The sequence below is a fragment of the Schistocerca piceifrons genome, chromosome 1 (assembly GCF_021461385.2).
Source record: "Schistocerca piceifrons isolate TAMUIC-IGC-003096 chromosome 1, iqSchPice1.1, whole genome shotgun sequence".
Classification (NCBI taxonomy): domain Eukaryota; kingdom Metazoa; phylum Arthropoda; class Insecta; order Orthoptera; family Acrididae; genus Schistocerca; species Schistocerca piceifrons.
The window spans coordinates 764739051-764760306 of record NC_060138.1 but is presented as its reverse complement, the minus strand read 5'-3'; the positions used below and the strand labels follow the sequence as shown (position 1 = coordinate 764760306).

The following is a 21256-nucleotide window of genomic DNA, read 5'->3' as shown; positions in this document are numbered from 1 at the left end:
CCTGCAAAATCATTGTTGGCTATGCCACCGCATGTCTCCCTTTCCTTGTGAACACGTTTGCTACACATCGGGAACATTGTGAAAGTATTTCTGTAATGCCGGCAGGTCCGAATGTGGCGAAGAACACTTTGTGTATGCCACGTGTACTCAATCAGTTCTGCAACGTGTCAGAGACATTCTGTTTACATTTGGTGCGGCTGACTGATGACGTCTCTCACATGACATCCGCTCGTTCGGTGCGGTAAACATACCACGTCTCTAATACGTCTACGTGATGTTTGGCCAGGTCGGCATGCTACGTCTCTTACATGACATTGTAAGCTAAGGGTTTAACCATTGTGGCCTCATACTGTAGTGGTATATTCCATAATAATAGTTTCTTCTGTGTGCATCACTAGCAATTCTGAAAATTCATGTGCTGTATGAACAGGAACTTACTAGTTTCTTTATTACATAAATGTACAGTTTAGTAAACATGGGAAATTTGTGTAATGCATAGTAATAATGTCTTCTAATCTATTATGGAAGACTAATTTAGCATCTCCTTTCAGCCCTTGCAGCTTCTGCACTGCAGTGATACATTCAGTAACAATAGTTTCATCTGTGTGCATCATTAGCAATCCTTCAAAATGATATGTTGTATGAACAGGAAATTACGAGCACCTTTATTACATAAATGTACAGTTTAGTGATCATAAAATGTATGTCACGCATACTAATAATGTTTTCTTCACATTTATAAGATGACTATGTAAGCTTACTCAAAAACCTACCTTCCTAGAAAAACAAGAAGTCCTGTGACAAGGCCCTCTAAACAAAGGAGATCATACCGATTGGCTGGTATGTCAATCCTATAAATTACATCTTCTGATGCTGCTGTTTCAATATGCTCCAATCCTTGTTCCTTTGCTTGCATCTGCTTCTCTGTGGTCTGTATTGAAAGAAGAATATATTAACTGCAATCAAATGCATCAAGTAATATTATTTCTGCTTTACAGTAGTTCAACCACTGACAAAAACATTTAAAAAGCAAATTTTCAAGCTTCTACCAATATAGAGCTCATTATTTTTACATATCCTAGTACCAACCAGAAATTAATGCTATGTATGTTATTGATAAATAGTGAAATTAGGTTTAAAATGTCTTACCAACACTATCATTTCAGACAAAATTGTAACATTAAATTTTATATTCTCATACATACCATACTCAGCTCTAAACAGACGTAATGCACTTTAAATAATATAATAAGAAAATATCACTTAATATTTTAATTCTTATGCATGTTTATTACATCCTTGTGGGTGTAATGCTGTGTCATATTGTAATATACTGTAAAATAAAACAGAATATGAGAGATCATGTTTCATTGCATTTTCAAAGGTTTTATTTTAAGCTGTTCAAACTATTCCATTCTGGAATGGGAATTCCTCATTTTGATGGTCATGCAGTGAGGGATGCCACTGTTTTAAGCACCAACAGCCTTAATAGGAGGAATGGACATGGGCATGAACAGAAGAGATGAGGGAGTTGGTTTATAGAGTATTTTCTGCACACGCTGATATCTCTTAACCAACAGTGAACTGACAGCCTATTACTGTGGGCCAGTCTTTAGCTGTTGGTGATTAAGAACAAAGGATGGTAGTTCTATTGTGGGCTAGTGATTTGTACGGCCAGGAAACCTACATGTCCCATTGGATTGCAGTCACTGATGATAATGATGCTGGGAGATTATTCATGTGCTTCATAATTTCAACCGTTTTCTTTAGCCTGGATATCTTCAAGCTGCTCATAATAAAGCTGATGTTTGTTTACCGCTGGTTCATTGTCCTGCAGAAGTGAATTCCCAACCAAAGACCTTGATGGTAAACCTCGTCAGCCAAAAAGTTCCGAGACTGGGTCAGTAAAAAAACAAAGAAAGTTCATAGTGGTTTTAATGCCTGAGTTATTCCAGATAGTCTCCCCTTACTTTACACACTTGAGTATAATGCATAGACTGTTCATACAGTCATGTTAAAGCCAACCCATGGGGCGCTGGATGGCTGATGGTGAGGGGTTGTGGCAGGGTTGCTGGCTGGGAGTGGCCCACAGAAACACAGCTATCAAAATAAACACTTTGTTTCACTAAGACACTTGCACTCTGATGACACAGAGCAACAACCACACCCCTCTCAGCACATGGCAAGGACCTTGGGTCCAGCAACATGACAGCTAGTGGTCAGACAGCTGACTGCGAAATGTGTACCCGGCATGGGTACTGGCCCAGTACTGGCACATGACCCAGTTGTGTGAGTTGCGCCACAAGCACACGGCACTATCGGCACTCAAGAGGTGGCCAGAATTCTTGCAGAGGTAGCCAGCTCACAGTTGAAACATGCATCCCGGCACGTGATGCCGTGACGCGTAACAGCACCTGCACCAGAAGCAGAAGAAGATGGCCACTGTGCCTGAGACTCAACCCACTGCACCCATGAGCAGAGGGCCTGGGATAGCCCTGCCATACAGTGCCACAAGTCCGAAAAGGAGATTTAGTGCAGGAAGCTATAACAACAACGGAGACCTAAACTCTCCCCATGGGTTCACCCCCCTGTCAGGCTTAGCCTCCACATCCTAGTAGCAATGGTGGGCTGTAAATGAATCTGCTACAAAATGATAGCTATTAATACTGACTAGCAGAGCATCTGTTATGCTACTGCGCCACATCTAGTCATGTACTCAACACCACCACTGAAGTCTGTCAGTGGAGAAAGCCATGCTAGAACCGTATGTTACCACTGTGCTGGCAGGTTTTGCAGAGCCATGCTTGGCCTGTTTCACAATGAATAAACCGCCCTGTTACCCCTGTTACCATAACCGCAATTCCTACATGTCACGCTTGCCAGCTGCCAGTGTCAGCTGCAATGCTTTACCACTATCTTCCCCCAGATTTACCCACAAAATAGAAGTGGCACCATTACCACCTTCTATGGGAAGATCTGCCCCCCCCCCCCTCTCTACAGGTCCCCACCTAGAACCAGTCTACACCTGAGATTCTGAGATTCCGAAGTCCATTGGATGTCGTATCACATTTATGGAACCAGTTTTCACTAAAGGAATGTCCGGTGGCTTAAACCACATGGTTAAGAGACTGAATTTAACCTACAATGCTTACTCATCACTAGACTTCCTCTTATGTTGCTAAGCTATTTATTTACTATTTTACTTAATAGTTCATTGGTTCTCTTGGGACACACATAACATCCTGCCTTTATTTTTTGTACTGCAGGTCCTGTGCCCTTGGCTTCTCTCTCTCTCCATGCCCTCATGTCCTGTTCCTAGGCCTTTTATCCTCAAAGTGTATGGATTACATTCCTCTTCAGCACGCACTCTACAATGTCACATATGCATTCACTATGGCTTTCGTCACCTTGGAATCTCTCCTCACATTGCTTAATGTCACATCATCTCTCATGGGCCTCATGCTCCCCTCATTATTTTAAACATATTTCACTACTTGGCATACTTATGCACACACAACTTCTAATTCTCATTCCACACTAAAATGACACTGGACAACTCTTATCTCCTAATAAGTTATCCTTAACGTATCTACTTTAACAATACTTTGTCTGGCTCCATTACACTCTTATGCTTGGCACCTTATTTTTCTATCTGGTACCCATTGTTTTGGAACATCATTCAGAGATTTGTTCTTGCAAAAACAGTTCTTCTTATGCTTTCTTACAAAATGTATTTCCAAATCTATCCTCACACATGTACCACCGAGTAAGGTGGCACACCGGTTAGCACACTGGACTTGCATTTGGGAGGATGACAGTTCAAACCCGCGTCCGGCCATCCTGATTTAAGTTTTCCATGATTTCCCTAAATCGCTTCACACAAATGCCGGGATGGTTCCTTTGAAAGGGCACAGAGCACGGAAGATTTCCTTTCCAATTCTTCCCTCATCTGATGGTACCAATGATCTCGCTGTTTGGTCCTTTTCCCCAAACCTACCCACCAACCAACCACTCACCATACTTCAACAGGTTGTCCCATCAATCCGCCTCAATGTAGTGCTCATCAAGACTGAAACCTTCACAAAATGCTTGGTTCCTGGTACTCCTGCTTCCTCAAAGAAACTCCCTGGAGCCTAGTGACACGATATCATACGAAATAAGCCTTTTACATACTTGTACACGGTTTTAACCAATTTGTTCCATAATGGCAGAAGCATCTTGTGATGGCTCTACACTGGCAATAATTTCCCACTGCCAAAGGTCAATTTTGGTATAATGTTCAGTCAGAAAGTTTACTCTCAGATTTGTTCATATCCTTCTCCTACTATTTATGCATCATACACTTTTCCTACTTTGCAGTTGTTGTGCATATCACACTGTGCTTACATTGTAAACAACTCACAGCACATATCAGCAGCACATATCAGTCTGACATTTGCACTCTGCCGACGTGGTGTAGCAGCCAAGACCTCAGTATGTGGCAAGTACTGCAGGGCCAGTGAAGTGACAAGTAGTGCCCAGCTGGCTGGTTGTAACATTCATTAACATTAGACACATCCAATAGCCATCACATCATCATAACATTCTTAACCTGTAGGAATGGCTTTTATCTGTACAGAAAATAAGCTGGCATAAAGACAAAATTTTAATCAACTTATTCAAAAGGCTTGGAAATATTGGAACATTAGTTTTGACAATGTGTTCGTACTGTAATGTTTTCTACTTTCATCGTTACAATATAATGCCTCTAAGCTTTTTCCACAGTAAAATTCTATCCCACACCATTGCTACATAGCATCATGTTTGACGTTTGGTCATTATGTTAGCTGGGGTAGGAGCGGGACACTGTACAGGGTGGCCAGCTGAGTTGGACTCTTGATGCTCCACAAATGGCTGTTGATACAAAAATGAAATTTCCTACGAGTGATTACATGCAAGGGGTGAGGAATGTGTCATTTGATTAACACTTTTCCCCGATACAAAAGTAAGTCAAATTTGTGAACAGCTAACGTTGTTTTTGAGTTCTAGTGTTTAACCGCTCTGCCAATCTGTTCCATTAAAGACTCCATAGGAAATTACGCAGCAATTGTTAATTTTTATTTTGCCTCCTTATGACGCACCTCTAAAAATTATATGCATGTTCTAATATTTATATTAAGTTGCAGTAAAGTTTGAAAGTAACATTACGAGGATGCTTGCTCAAAGTAAAGAGTGTATGTGCATCTGACAGATTTTTAATGTTACTTTGACATAAGTGCTATCGGTTCTCATATTTTTCAATTTTTCACACAGATTTTCTTTATACATTACTGTTTGACATGATTTGTATGTCTAAATTATTGTACTACAAAAAAGTCTTCCAGTTTATTCTGCCTCTTTATAGCATGTTCCGCATGCTGTATCACCACACCAACTTCATACAATATTTTGAATTATATCAAACTAGTAAATAAAGAGAAGTGAGATAAGCTTTTCAACACAGAACTTAAATAGAACAACTGGTCTAAAATCACAAAAAAAGACTTCCAGTAAAAACTACTTTAGAAGTAATAAGTAGTTTATAACACTCACCACTTCATCAAGTTCCAAGCCAAATTTAAAACACAAATCACTAAACTGTTCATCAGCTGAAAAAAAAAAAAAAAAAGAAAATAAATAAATAATACACCAATACGCTGTCTCTGCCACACAACATATTACACAAGTTTTATAACATATATCCCTTCAGCAATGACATTGTAACAGTGTTACGGGCCAAATGTGGTTGCCTTAGTTGCTGTGGCATCATGAACAAAGGCACAAAAGGGGCATGCAGCCCCAGCAATGAGCAGAAAGCCTGTCATTGCTGAAAGAAACTTGTCATTGCTGAAAGAAACTAAGAAATGCTCATACATCTGCATCTACATCTACATGATTACTCTGCAATTCACATTTAAGTGCTTGGCAGAGGGTTCATCGAACCATAATCACACTATCTCTCTACCATTCCACTCCCGAACAGCACGCGGAAAAAACGAACACCTAAACCTTTCTGTTCGAGCTCTGATTTATCTTATTTTATTTTGATGATCATTCCTACCTATGTAGGTTGGGCTCAACAAAATATTTTTGCATTCGGAAGAGAAAGTTGGTGACTGAAATTTCGTAAATAGATCTCACCGCGACAAAAAAGTCTTTGCTTTAATTACTTCCATCCCAACTCGCGTATCATATCTGCCACACTCTCTCCCCTATTACGTGATAATACAAAACGAGCTGCCCTTTTTTTGTACCCTTTCGATGTCCTCCGTCAATCCCACCTGGTAAGGATCCCACACCACGCAGCAATTTTCTAACAGAGGACGAACAAGTGTAGTGTAAGCTGTCTCTTTAGTGGACTTGTTGCATCTTCTAAGTGTCCTGTGAATGAAACGCAACCTTTGGCTCGCCTTCCCCACAATATTATCTATGTGGTCTTTCCAACTCAAGTTGTTCGTAATTTTAACACCCAGGTACTTAGTTGAATTGACAGCCTTGAGAATTGTACTATTTATCGAGTAATCGAATTCCAACGGATTTCTTTTGGAACTCATATGGATCACCTCACACTTTTCGTTATTTAGCGTCAACTGCCACCTGCCACACCATACAGCAATCTTTTCTAAATCGCTTTGCAACTGATACTGGTCTTCGGATGACCTTACTAGACAGTAAATTACAGCATCATCTGCGAACAACCTAAGAGAACTGCTCAGATTGTCACCCAGGTCATTTATATAGATCAGGAACAGCAGAGGTCCCAGGACACTTCCCTGGGGAACACCTGATATCACTTCAGTTTTACTCGATGATTTGTTGTCTATTACTACGAACAGCGACCTTACTGACAGGAAATCACGAATCCAGTCGCACAACTGAGATGATACCCCATAGGCCCGCAGCTTGATTAGAAGTCGCTTGTGAGGAACCGTGTCAAAAGCTTTCCGGAAATCTAGAAATACGGAATCAACTTGAGATCCCCTGTCGATAGCGGCCATTACTTTGTGCGAATAAAGAGCTAGCTGTGTTGCACAAGAACAATATTTTCTGAAGCCATGCTGATTACGTATCAATAGATCGTTCCCTTCGAGGTGATTCATAATGTTTGAACACAGTATATGCTCCAAAACCCTACTTCAAACCGACGTCAATGATATATGTCTGTAGTTCGAAGGATTACTCCTACTACCCTTCTTAAACACTGGTGCGACCTGCGCAATTTTCCAATCTGTAGGTACAGATCTATCGGTGAGCAAGCGGTTGTATATGATTTGCTAAGTAGGGAGCTATTGTATCAGCGTAATCTGAAAGGAACCTAATCAGTATACAATCTGGCCCTGAAGACTTGCCCGTATCAAGCGATTTGAGTTGCTTCACGTCATATTTGATGCTGACAAAGAGGGGAAAGGTAGATACTAATCTAAAATTGTACATACAAAATGTAAATGATTTTCTCAACCTAGCAACAGTTAAGCATACTACAGAAACAATACACCATAAAACTAATCAAAGTAAGCATATCCCTTGGAGGGGGAAGGATTGGAGGGTACAACATATCAATCACTACTAATGACAACAGAACTGCTGTGGAGGCGCTGGTATACTGCTGACAGTGATAACTGCTTGTTAAAAGGTGAGTGGCCTGACAGCAGCAGAGACTTCAGAGGGATGCCACCCTTCCTCTCAGCATCCGGCAATGAGCTCCAGCGTGCCATCATCTGACAACACCATTAGCAGAGTGGCAGCTGTTAGGTTGGGAGAGCCTATCAAAACATAAGACACACCAGCCCATGGCATATAGGCTGTACCGGGAACAGTCCCATCCATAAAGCTGTTAGCAATTTATTGAAACATAACTTCTTGTCATGGGGGATAGGACAGCAATTTCACAGAATTACTGGGACAAGATTTAATAGCAGCTAGTAACACATTGGTTCAGAACTGCTTTGTCAATTTAGGGGGACATAGACTTCAGAATTGGTTTCTTAAACTGCTGACTTTTATTCCATTGAACCCTTCAATGTTGCTGATCTGAATTTGAATACATTGCTTGGAGCACAAGATACACGCAGGCCAAACACAACCTGACATCACTACATCAAAAAAAAGCTAAATCCTCAAGTCGATGAAAAGTGAGGGGACATTAACTTTACCTATAACTGCAATATTGTTCCATCACTTTAGTGATCCCTTTCTGTTGCAGCTTGTTCCTGGAGCCATCTTTATGCTGCGTCTTTTTCTTGGCTTAGAAGTATGTAAAATCCTGTAAATGCTATAAGTACTTTTGATTCTTAGTATTGTAAAACCAGTACATTCCTGAGTAGTTTTGATTCTTAGTGTGTAAGTGCAGCTTCACCACCTCTGTGGAGTCAGGATTGTTACTCTAGCACTGCTATTCTGCAAATGCTGCACAGTGGTAGAATCTAGAGTGAAAATTGCTGTTTTGTACATAAGAAATTACATGTCAAAGGTTAACCACATTTTTTTTAAGCTGTTCTCCCAGCCAATGTTTTTGTTTTCAGATACAGCTGCCAAGGGTTGTGAAATAAGTGATGTAATGTGCCAGAACAGGGAAATGAACAGAGATTTAGATGTACCAAAAAATTATGAGAAAAGAATCAGATCAATCTCAGAAGGTGATAGGATTCTTGTTGGCACACCACCAAGGCTTCAACATGAGCCAAAAGAAAATATACAAAATCTTTGTGGATAGAACGATGGAATCCTAGCTTCACTAACAGCATAATGAAGTTGAACTGCAATAATAGGAATCTGGGAGAGCCATCACTTTAGCAGAAAAATAAACTCAACAAATGTCTTTAAAACTGGACTTTTGTACTACTTTAATGAAAGAACTTTTCACAAACTTATCTTGCAGATATTAGGTTTCTGAGAAAGATAAGATATTATTTTTAGTAATTAATTGCTATTAAACAATGAATATTTGTGTGCTCTTGGTTAATTGTTAATCGACAATGACTTTGAAACACAACAGAAAAAATTACGTAATCGGTTATCTCTCAGTTCCAAGGTCAAGAAGGGAGGAATGAACAGGACACAATTGCACAATTACACAAGTACATATCAATCCGAACTAATACTGAAACTTGCTGACAGATTAAAACTGTGTGCTAGACCAGGACTCGAATGTGGGACGTTTGCCTCTCACAGAAAACTGCTCTAGTGACTGAGGTATCCAAACACAACTCAAACTGCCCTCACTCCTCATCTCCTACCTTCCAAAATTCAGAGAATTCTCCTGCATACCTTGCGGGACTAGCAATTCTGCAAAAATCAGTGCACACCCCTCTGCACAGTGAAAATTCATTCTGGAAACAATCCCCCAGGCTGTGGTTAAGCCATGTCATCACAATATTCTTTCTTCTAGATGTGCTAGTCCCACAAGTTATGAAAGAGAACTTCTGTGGAGTTTGGAAGGTAGGAATGAGGTACTGGCAGAAGTAAAGTTGTTAGGACAGACCGTAAGTCTTTCTTGGATAGCTCAGTCAGTAGGGCACTTGCCCGCAAAAGATGAAGATCCTATATTTGAGTCTCAGTCTGGCACACAGCTTTAAGCTGCCAGGAAGTTTCAAAACCATGTGCACCATACCGCAGAATAAAAATTTATGCTGGAGAACTAACATTACCCAGGATTTCAGAATCAGGTTGATGAAACAGAGGTAAATGTTTTGGAAATAATCAGACTGCCTCTCAATTTCTGCCGAGTTGGGAATGAAGCACGACCTGTATTTTATTAACTGAGGAAGGCCGATGTTGGCCAAAATTGGTTAGATAGTTAATTTCATGTTCTATGGATCATTTGCGTGATAATTTTTTACTATATACAATAACAGAATTACTTCTGCAGAACAGGAGGAGTTATAAGGGAGGAAATTCTTCAGTTTGTTTTCAAATTTTACTCTGCTGTCTGTCAGACATTTTATATCACTGGATAAGTGATCAAAAGCTTTGGATGCAACACTGTACACCCCTTCCCATGCTAAAAACAATCTTCATATGGAGTAATGAATGTCATTTTTTCTTCTGGTATTGATTTTATGTGCAAATGTGGCTGAACTGAGTTGTTTTAGGAGTTCTAAAATGTACTTTTTCGCATTTAAATTCTCATCAATATGCACACCTAAAAACTAAGAAGTTTCCAACCTATTTATTATTTCCTCATTATGTGTTGCACGTATCATTGGTGTAGAATCTCTAGATGTACAGAACTGAATATATGGTGCGTTTTTTTATAATTTAGAGTATGACGATTTGCAGAAAGAGAGTCAATGACTGTTTATCATTTCTTCTGGTGCTGTATGTATGCTGGGCCTGATTACAATACTACTGTCACCAGCAAAAAGAAATAATTCTGTCTGTTGTACATTATATGAAACATCATTTCTGTACATGAGGAACAACATGGGGCCTGAGATTGAATGTTGGGGAAATCTTTACATGATTTCCTCCTATACAAAAGACTGCACTGGGTGGATTATTAAGTACAACATTCTGCATTCTTTATGTTAGGTACTACACAGTCCACTGGTTGACGAAAGCATCATTTGCATAAAACCTCAATTTATCTCAGAGAATATTGTGATTCACATAGTCATATGCCTTAGATAGGTTGCATTAGATACCGACTGATGTTACTTTGTTATTCAATGCTAGTAAAATTTGTTGAGTGAATGTGTAAATCACATTCTCAGTTGAGCAACTCTTCTGAAATTCAAACTGTGATTTACTGATGATACTATTATTGCTCATCCCCCAGGGGACTTCAGCTAGCAGTACGCGGGTGGCGTCCGCGGGGACCCGAGCTGAGTCTGACATTGCTTCCACTTACTTGTGTCAGGCTCCTTCTTTCTCCTTCCCTGTCGTCCCCCCTTGGCCAACTCTTGCTTCTTCGACCCCAACGGTATTAGGTTTTGAGGCCCGAGGGTGTCTTTGCAATTTTCTTATTCCTACTTCTAACCCAACTCCTGAGGGGAGCCCACCCCTTAAGAAAAGCCAGCAATCCTGTAAGCTGTGAGGGTAACACCACAGGTTGGACGGGAGGCCAGCACCCTCTCTTTGTATAAAATTAAACATGCTTTCAAGACTACAATTAAGCCTCGAAACATTACTGACAAAAATAGACGACGTCAATGGCAAAGAAACGGTATACGATTTGGAATGTGGAATGTAAGGAGTCTGTACAAGACAGGAGCTGCAATCAGTGTAGTCAAAGAAATTCAGAGGTATGAACTAGACCTAGCTGCACTGCAAGAAATCCAGCGGGAGGATGCTGGCAGCACTGATGTTGAAAACTGTACTATTCTGTATGGAGCCTGTGAACGAGGTCATCTGTTAGGCACTGGTTTCTGCATCAGTAAGACTTTGGCCACTAATGCTTCAGAGTTCATTTCAGTCAACCCAAGAATATCTGTTCTAACACTGGATGTAAAGCATATTAAGGCGACTTTTGTGAACAGTCATGATCCCGCGGAGGAGAGCGAAAGTGAAGTGAAAAACAAGTTCTATGCACAGCTAGAGGCACTGATGGACGCTATACCAAATGGACACCTGAGGATCCTCCATGGTGATACGAATGCCAAGGTTGGGTAAGAACAAATATTCCAAGACACAACAGGAAGGCACAGTCTACACAACCTAAGCAATGACAATGGGGTTAGGTTTATCAGCTTCACTACATCATTAGGGTTGTTCATCTCCAGCACAAACTTCCAGCAGAAAAACATACATAAAGGAACCTGGGTGTCACCAGATGGAGGACTATAAATCAAACAGACCATGTTGCCACTGATCTCAGAGCCAAGAGATGGGTGTTAGATGTTAAGACAGCACGGGGTGCCAAAGGTGGGAGTGATCATTCCTGGTCAGAGGCCTGTTAAACATACAGTGAAAAGGAAGAACGGGACCTAAGTTAAAAAGAGTGGAAAGGTACCATGTAGAGAAACTTAAAGATGAAGCAACAAAGACTGGATACCAGTCGCAACTTAGTAACCGCTCTGAAGCACTGTGATATGGACGCGAATCAGGACCTTGAACTAATGTGGGGAAACATCCAGAGCTCAGTTAGGGATACAGTAAAGGAAACACTCATGGGAAACACAGTGGGCAAGAAGATCAGGTTTGGAAAGGAATGTGCAGATGCCCTGGAAAGGAGGACGGAAGCCAGGAGCAAGTGGGTGAAGGAGACAAATCTGGCACAGGGCAAAGCACAATTTGAGGAGGTCCGAAAGACTACACAAGCAACTCTGAGAAGAGCAAAGAGGAGATACATAAAGGTTATCAAAATTGAAGCATAAACAGACTTCAGAGGACAAAAGACTAGGGAAATGTTTCTGAAGGTGCAGTACCTCTGCAAAGGTCACCAGGCCAAGCAGAAATTTGTCAGAGATTCCCATGATAAGATCCTGACGAACGATAGGGACATAGCTGAGAGATGGAAAGAGTACTTTTGACAGCGGCTAAATTGTGATGAACCCAAACTGCAGTTTTATTTCCAGTACCCAATTACAGCTGATGCAGACTATCCCCCACCTACCCTGGATGACATAAAAACCAGAATCAAACACCTTAAGCAGAATAAGAGTCCAGGAGAAAATGGAATACAGGCTTCAATGATCCTGGCAGGAGGAGAAAAACTTGCAGAAAAAATACACCAACTGATACAGGCATTGTGGACCAAAGAAGAACTACCAGGAGAATGGAAAACAGCTCTGATTTGTCCAATACATAAGAAGGGCGATAAACTGAAATGTACAACTATCAAGGAATTGCCCTGATTAACGTCTGCTATAAGATCCTGTCTAATTGCCTCACACACAGAATTCAGCCAGTGGCAGAATTGGTGATTGGGGAGTACCAGGGAGGTTTCTGGCCACGACGGTCAACAGTAGATCACATCTTCAGTCTCCGGCAGCTCACTGAGAAACTGGGTGAATATGGTAAAGATTTGCATATTTTATTCGTTGATTTTAAGAAGGCCTATGATTGCATACATCGCAAGAGCCTGCTCAACTGCTTCAGGAGTAGTAGCCCTTGGACAGCCTGAGCAAGGCATGTCAGACAGCTCCTGTCTCTCCGTACCTCCCATGTCCGAACAACATCGCTTTGGTTCACTCCGAGACACCTGGACAGTTCCCTTGTTGAGAGCCCTTCCTGTCACAAAGTAACAGTGCAGACACAATCATACCCAGATATTGACAATCTAGACATGGTTGAAGCACAGAAAACACAAGCTGTGTACCTCCTTCCTGGTGGAATGACTGGAACTGATCAGCTGTCGGACCACCTCCATCTAATAAGGTGCTGCTCATGCATGGTTGTTTAAATCTTTGGGTGGGTTTAGGGACATCTCTGAACAGTCAAAGGGACTGTGTCTGTGATACAATATTCACAGTCAACACTTATCTTCAGGAGTTCTGGGAACCAGGGTGATGCAAAACTTCTTTTGACGTGTGTATGACATAATGTAAAACTTAATTATTTCTGCTTAAAATAAGAACTCAAAACTCACTTAACTGCAATATCTGTTAACTTGTTCAAATAAAATGTAACTCTTAATCACTATGTACCACAAGTATTATTTAATATTAGACAATGTTTACTGTCAACAGAATATGGCCTACTCTATGTTATGCCATTTTATGCTAAAATTTGAATATAATTTATATGATCTTGTGTTATAATTCAAATACAATTTCATTAGAAACAAATGTGCTTGTGCTGGGTGGTTACATTATTCTCAGGGAAATTGCTTACAAATCACTCATGCAACTGGTTTTGGAATGCTGTTCAAGTGTGTGGGACCCGTACCTAACAGGACTAGCAGGGGATATTGAATATACACAGAGAAGGGCAGCAAGAATGGTCACAGGTTTGTTTAATCTGTGGGAGAGTGTCACAGAAATACTGAAGGAACTGAACTGAACGACTCTTGAAGATAGATGTAAACTGTCCCAAGAAAGTCTATCAACAAAGTTTCAAGAACTGGCTTTAAATGACTACTCTACGGAATATACTATAACCCCCTACATATCGCTTACCTAGGAACCGTGAAAATAAGATTAGCATAATTACTGCATGCACAGAGGCATTCAAACAAACATTCTTCACAGTGGTCAGTCAGTAGGTGGGCCTTCCAAGACTGTTCAGATGTGGTTTATTGAAAACAGGTTTACCATTTAATGTGGTGTACATGTAGATACCCATGTACAAATGAAAATACGAAGACAATTGACTTTTGTTTCCATGTTGTTTGGTTGCTTGTTAGATTAATTTATGATTAGGATATCACAAGAAAATAAAGAAAGGTAAAGGTCACAACTCAATGTGTAGTTGAGGCATTGGGTGGCCGATGGGCACATAAACAAAACTGAAAATTTGCTGAAGAGTTTGGATGATGCCCTTCTTAGAACTAACAAGTTACAGAATACAAGAATATAATGAAAAAGATCAATCGCTACTCACCACGGACGAGGCATTGAGTTGCAGACAAGCACACTCTAAAGACTGCTGCACATTTAAGCTTTCAGACAGAATGTCCTTCTTCAAAAATACAACACGAAAGTACAACTCACCCATACATGGCCACTGTCTCCAGCCACCATGGTCCGACTGCCGACTGTGACTGCAGCTGACATGAGCACCAATCAGGAGATGGTGGTACGGGTAAGGAAATGCCAAGGGATGAGTAAGGGGACAGGGAGGGGGAGGGGTAGCAGGATAGGAGTGAGAGAAGTAGCTGTGCTACCTGTGAGGGTATGCAAGGACACAGGGAGGCTGTAAGGAGCAGAGTTGGGCAGTACATTCAGTAACTGGGTGGTTCAGGTGTCTCTTGGTTACCATAGTGGTCATTCATGTGGATAGAAAACTTGTTAGTTGTCAAGCCCACTTAGAAAGCAGGACAGTGGTTGCAGCTTAGCCCGTAGATCACATGGTTGCTTGCACAGGTAGCCCTGCCTTTGATGGGATAGGTGTGCCTGTGACTGTATTGGTGTAAGTGATAAGGTGAGGATGTAAGGAACAGGTCTTGCATCTACATCTGTTGTGGATATGTAAGCCATGAGGCAAGGGGGTTAGGAGCAGGGCTACAGTATGTATGAACAAAGATACTGCATAGGTTTGGTGAGCAGTGGAATAACACTGCAGGAGGGGCAGGTATAATAGTGGGTAGGATGTTCTTCATTTCAGTATACAATAAGAGATAGTTGAAACCCAGACAGAATATACGATTCAATTGCTCCAGTCCTGGGTCATACTGAGTCACGAGAGGAGTGCTCCTTTGTGGCTGGAAAGTTGATATGTGGGAGGTGGCAGGTGATTGGTGAGACAAGGCACAACAGATCTGTTTCTGAACAATGTTGGGAGGGTAATTTTGGTCTGCGAAGACCTCAGCGCGACCCTTGGCTTATTTGGAGACAAAATACTTATCAGTACAGACGTGACAACCAGAGGTGGCTAGGCTGTGTGGAAGAGACTTCTTGGTATGGAATGGGTGGTAGGTACCAAAGTGGGAATACTACTGGTTGTTGGATGGTTTTGATTTTGACAGAGGAACTGATGCTGCCACCCTTGAGGTTTAGGTCAACATCAAGGAAGATGTCTAGCTGGTTTGATGAGAACCAGGTTAAGCGAACTCGGCAGGTGTTGAAGTTCTGGAGGAAAATGAATATGGTGTCATCACCCTCAGTCCAAATCACAAAGATGCCATCAATAAATCAAACCAGGTGAGGGGTTTGGGACTCTGGGTGCAATACATGGCCCATGAAAGGGTTGGCATAGGATGGCGCCATGTGGGTGCCCATTGCTGTATTACGGGTTCCTTCACCAAACCTCTCCCACATACGCTCATAGCCAACAAGTCCTGCTACACAGACCAACTAAATTTACCATCAAAACTCACTCCTACCGCTATACAAAACCCAGAATCTAAAAAGACCCAAAATACAGTCATAAACCTGTCCTCAAAAAGCCCCAGTCCCACAGAAGTATCACAGGACTTATCTTTCACCCCACTCCCAAATCCAATCATGCTGGACTTATTAAAGACCTTCCCTCCTTCTCCAGGTCTCTACAGTGAAAACACTTTTTCACCACAGACCTGACCAAGCAGCATAATAAAACCAATACTGACAGTTCATTCCTCCAACCAACCATGATCCATTCACACTGCCCCCAAATTACCCCCTTCAACATTCCAGAATTTCCTAACCTCAAAGCTTGCCTCATAATCATTCCCCAAATCCTTCAATGTGGAAACAAACTTTACACCTGCAGAAAAAAAAACACAATTCACGACCTAAAAACTGATCCCGACATTATAATCCTACCTCCCAACAAAGATTGTGCAACTGTGGTTATGAACTGCATGGATTACCTGGCAGAGATATGTCCACCTACAAACCCTACCACACTACCCCATTCCAGAAATCCAGCAGACTCTCCAGACTCTCTTGAAATCCTTAGGTCATCCCAGAACCCCCCCCCCCCTCTCCCCCCCCCCCCTGTCCCTCCATACTCCTACCTTCTGCGTGCTTCGCAATGTCCATACAGCCATACAGCCAACAACCCAAGAGACCCCATTGTGGCCAGTTGCTGTGTCCCCACAAAGAGAATCTCTGCTCTTGTGGACCAACATCCTCAACCTATGAATCGTAACCTACTCTCCTTTATACAAGATACCAATCATTTCATTCACTGACTCTCTACAGCTCCTGTTCTTTTACCACATGCCACTCTGCCCGTCACTGTCAATGCTACCTTCCTCTACACTAGCATCCCCAACAGCAGTGGCATTGCTGCTATTTTACACAACCTTTCCTGAAGAGCAACTAACTAAAAACATAGAACCTCCTTTTTGGTGACCTAAAAACAAATCCATGATGCAGCAATGAGCACCTGTATGGCAACATCCTATACCAACCTATTCATGGGCTATCACAGAAATGCTCCCCAATCGCCCAAAATCCCAAATGCCTCACATGGTTCAGATCCACAATTGACATTTTTGTGATCTGGACTGACAGTGAGGACACCCTATCCACTTCCTGCAGAACCTGAAAACCTTCTCCCCAGTTCACTTAACCTGATGCTCTTCAATCAAACATCCTACCTTCCTCAATGTTGACCCAAACCTCAAGGATGGCTACATCAGTGCTTCCGTCCACATCAAACATATGAACCACCACCTATACCTCCACTTTGACAACTAGAACCCATTCCATACCAACAAGTGCCTTCCATACAGCCTAGCCATTTGTGATCATCGCATCTGTAGTGACCAACAGTTTGTCTCCAAATATGCAAATGGTCTCACTGAGGCCTCTACAGACCAAAATCACCCTCCCAACCTTGTTTAGAAACAGATCTCCCATGCCTTGTCTCTCCAGTAACCTTAACACTTTCCAAATACCCACTGCCTGGCCACAGAGGAGCATTTATTTCATATCTCAGTACCATATACAACTAGAGCCTGAATTACAGTCTCTGCCATGATTTCAACTATATCTTGTCTTTCCTTGAAATGAGGAATATCCTATCCACTATTGTCACAATCCCTCCCACAACAGTATTCCACCACCCACCAAACATAGGCAATATACTTATCCACTCCTACATCATGCCTGTTTCCAACCCCTTGAGTCATGACTCATATCCTTGCAATATACCTAGATGCAAGACCTGTTCCAAACGCACTCCCACTATCATCTACTCCAGTTCAGTCACAGGTATCTCCTATCCCATTCAAGGCAGGGCTTCCTGTGAAAGCTGCCATGTGATCAACACACTAAGCTGCAACCACTGTACTGTATTCTATGTAGTCATGTCTATCAACAAGCGGTCTGTCTGCATTTTAAGACCACTGCCAAACATTGACCAGGAGACAGCTGGACCACCCAGTTGCTGAACATGCTGCCCAACAGATGCACTTCTTTCCATGACTGCTTCATAGCCTGTGCCATCTGGATCCTCCTTACCAATGCCACCATTTCTGAATGGTGCAGATGGGAACCCTCCGTACACGTTACCTGTCGTTCCCATAATCCCTGGATTCAGCATTCATTAGCCCCCGTCCTCCAATTATCTACCCCCTTCTTTGTTCCTGTTCAATTATTATATGCCTTCTATTCTGCCAATGCACCTACAGTCTTTTGCAATTCTTTACTTCTCTCCTCTTCCTTTTCCACTCCCCTCCCCAGCACAGCCACCTGGCTGCACTTCCCAGTCCTGTCCTGTCCCCACCATGTCCCTGCACACCGTCACAGGCAGCACATCTTCTCCACCCCTCCCCTGATATCCCACCTCCCACATACCCCTGACTGCTGCTCTTGTCAGATGGTCAGATGCAGTCGAAGTTGGGCCACAGCGGCCACAGACAACAGCCATATGTATTAATTGTGCTTGTGTGTTCTATTTCTGAAGGAGGACATTTTGTCCAAAAGCTTAAATGTTTAGCAATCTTTTCATAGTGCCTGCCTGTGACCAACACCTCATTTATGTTCTGAGAAGCAATCTGCCCTTTTCATAATATTTTTGTTATTCTATCTTGGAATTTCAACTGTTTTGTTACAGAATACACATACATTTATGTGCATTGCTATATGGTCCAGGCCAGTTTCACTTTTCTGACACTGCAGTTCCACCAAGGATTTTCACCACCACCGTAGATAGAAAAAAAAATTAAAATGTGCCACTTCACAAATGAAAGAAGAAAATTTAATTTACTTCTGTTTCAAAAGGTGCTATTACAATAGAACAATATTAAAAAAGGAAATTAGCAGGTACATTATAAAACAACTACATTTTGGGTTTGTTGTTTGTAGCTGAGCCTTTTGTGGTACAACGTTTCTTCAGTCAACCACTTTCATTTCTGATGACATTAATGTGACTGCATTCCTGCAATCCATGAACATAAACCAGCTGCACTTTTTTTCCAAAGGAATGTCTGGATGTAATTTCAGTATTTTCCATTCCACAATGTGGAGCCCACAGCAAGGGGTGAATGACAGGTGATTAAGGACAATTCAGATAAAACAATGTTCATACATCAGCAAGTATTTGAGCACACTGATAATATTGGTGCTTGGAAAGTAAAGGAAAAAAAAAAGTCTCTTGACCAAATCAGCAGGGCAATAAACAAAATATGTACACTTACTATAGGATGTTTGGAACCTATGCCATTTGTAAAACTTTACAAGTTCGCAGGCATAGTGCCACCAGATATTTGTAATGAAGTAGCTGCTAATGTGGAAAGAACAATCAGGTTTATCAACAAAACCATCCATTATACAGACACATTCCAGTAGCCTGAAATCTGAGACCCATAAAAAGTTACATCAAGACTAATTCAGTATTGCAGCTACAACAAGGGGGAAAAAAATGTGCATTTCTTGATTCCAGAATAAGTGAACCTGACCACCTCCTTAAGAGACCATCCCATCTGGATATGAACAGAGCTGGATCATGTGGAGGCCACTCAACTGGCTTCAGTCTGGAATTGGAAGATCCAGGACTAGCCTCCAGAAATGGTACTTCTCTGTGGATACCACCAAAAGTGACTATGGAGACGAACACACCATGGAAAACATACTGGTCTGTCAGCTATTCCCTGTGTCTTGCACAGTAGATGATGACCTGCTCGTGACTCCAAGTATAACTGATGTGTGGTTCTTTGTTTTCCATTTCTTTTTTTCATAGTGGGTACCAAGGCAATGAATTTATTAAAAGACTGTGACATTTTGCACTTTTGCTGTATTAATTTTATTTGGTCACAACTAGTTTCAGTCTTCTACACCATTCTCAAGTGATTGTGTGGTTCTGTAAAACTGATGTTGCGAGATTTTGGGTAAAAATAGTGTAGCTTAGTAATTATTTCTCTCTTTTGTATTTAATCATAATTATTATATACTGAATTTGCTTTTGATTCAAATAAATAAATATTTCAAATAAAAACAAAATGATAACAAAGGTCTATTAGTCACAGACAAATACTGGATTGACCAGCCAATTTGGGACACACTAAAATATCTCTTTATTTCGATACACATTCCAGTAGTGAGTGACTAGTTGGTTCTCTAGTGCAAGTAGGAACTAAATAATATAAGAGGGTAGTTGTTAGTGTATTAACACAGGTTTGTGGGAGGGGGGGGGGGGGGAGGGGTGTCACGGGAGGGACATGTGTTTGTGCAAGCAAAAGAGAAAGATTGGTGAGATGTGGTAGGTGTCATCAGCAAACACAATTCCATCTTTGGCACTATCATCACCCAGCTCATTCATTTTGTGAAGATTTTTTCCCCATATAATTGGTAGATTAGTATCTTTAAATTGTGCCTCCCAGAGACACATGTATAATGGTCTTCCACGAGCAAAGAGTTTCAATGCTCCCGCCCACATTCTGAATCCAATTACATTTTACTGCATAATGAAAGCTGTCTAGATGGTGAGTCTACAGTGTTGGAAGAAAGTGCTTTCAACACTTAATGATTCCATGTTATGTACATCAAGTTCTATTTTGTAGTTGCATCTGTCTACTGTAGATTCCTGCTAGCTTGTTCTCACCCTTTTTATGTTTACGTTTCCTGGCCAACACTTTCTTTTATTAGAGAGAGGAGGTACAAGTTAACATAGCAATAGTTGAGCTGGCATAAGGTGGTGATTCCACACCAGACGCTTTTTATACTTAATGTTAACTTTTGTTTTAATTATGGTGATTTCTAAATTCCTTGCTGGGAAGTGTGGAATTTCTGTTGTAGGTCATACAGGTAGTATTTACAGCAATATCAATTTCTGTCTATGTGGCACTATATGTCTTTGCGAAGATTTACTTGAGTGTCAAGGTAAATGACGTAGGTTACACTACAGACTGAACTGCTTTAAATGCCTTCCATGCTTTAACATGATGTATTTGTTCAATGATTTTCAATCCTTAATTTTTTTGCTTCCAAGCAAATGCAAGACAGTCCTTGCTCCACACTGAGCAACTATCAGAGAAATTAACACAAAACACACGGGATGTTCCCGGCTAATGTGCAATTCATTCACATTTTCCACATATTCCTTTGTCTCCATATTCAATTGCTGTGGGTCTGGACTTCTGAAAATTGCAACAATGTGTGGGATCTGAGACAGAGGGTTACAACTTTGATAGGTAAACCCTCCTTTATGGTATTCTGCCAATGTTGAACAGTCAAAGTTAAGAGTAAAAGCTGCTGTCTTTCCTACTATT

At 41.3% G+C, this 21256-nt stretch overlaps 1 protein-coding gene across 1 annotated transcript in view; it reads right to left on the bottom strand.

Annotated features, from left to right (window-relative positions):
- The window catches only part of LOC124712283 (phenylalanine--tRNA ligase beta subunit), a 105185-nt gene that overhangs the window by 75175 nt on the left and 8754 nt on the right, over positions 1 to 21256 (bottom strand). The window contains exons 2-3 of the mRNA XM_047242580.1: positions 5572 to 5627; positions 774 to 931 (exon numbers count right to left, since the gene is read on the bottom strand). Coding sequence (XP_047098536.1) covers positions 774 to 931; positions 5572 to 5627 — 214 coding nt within the window. The remainder of the gene's footprint in view (positions 1 to 773; positions 932 to 5571; positions 5628 to 21256) is intronic.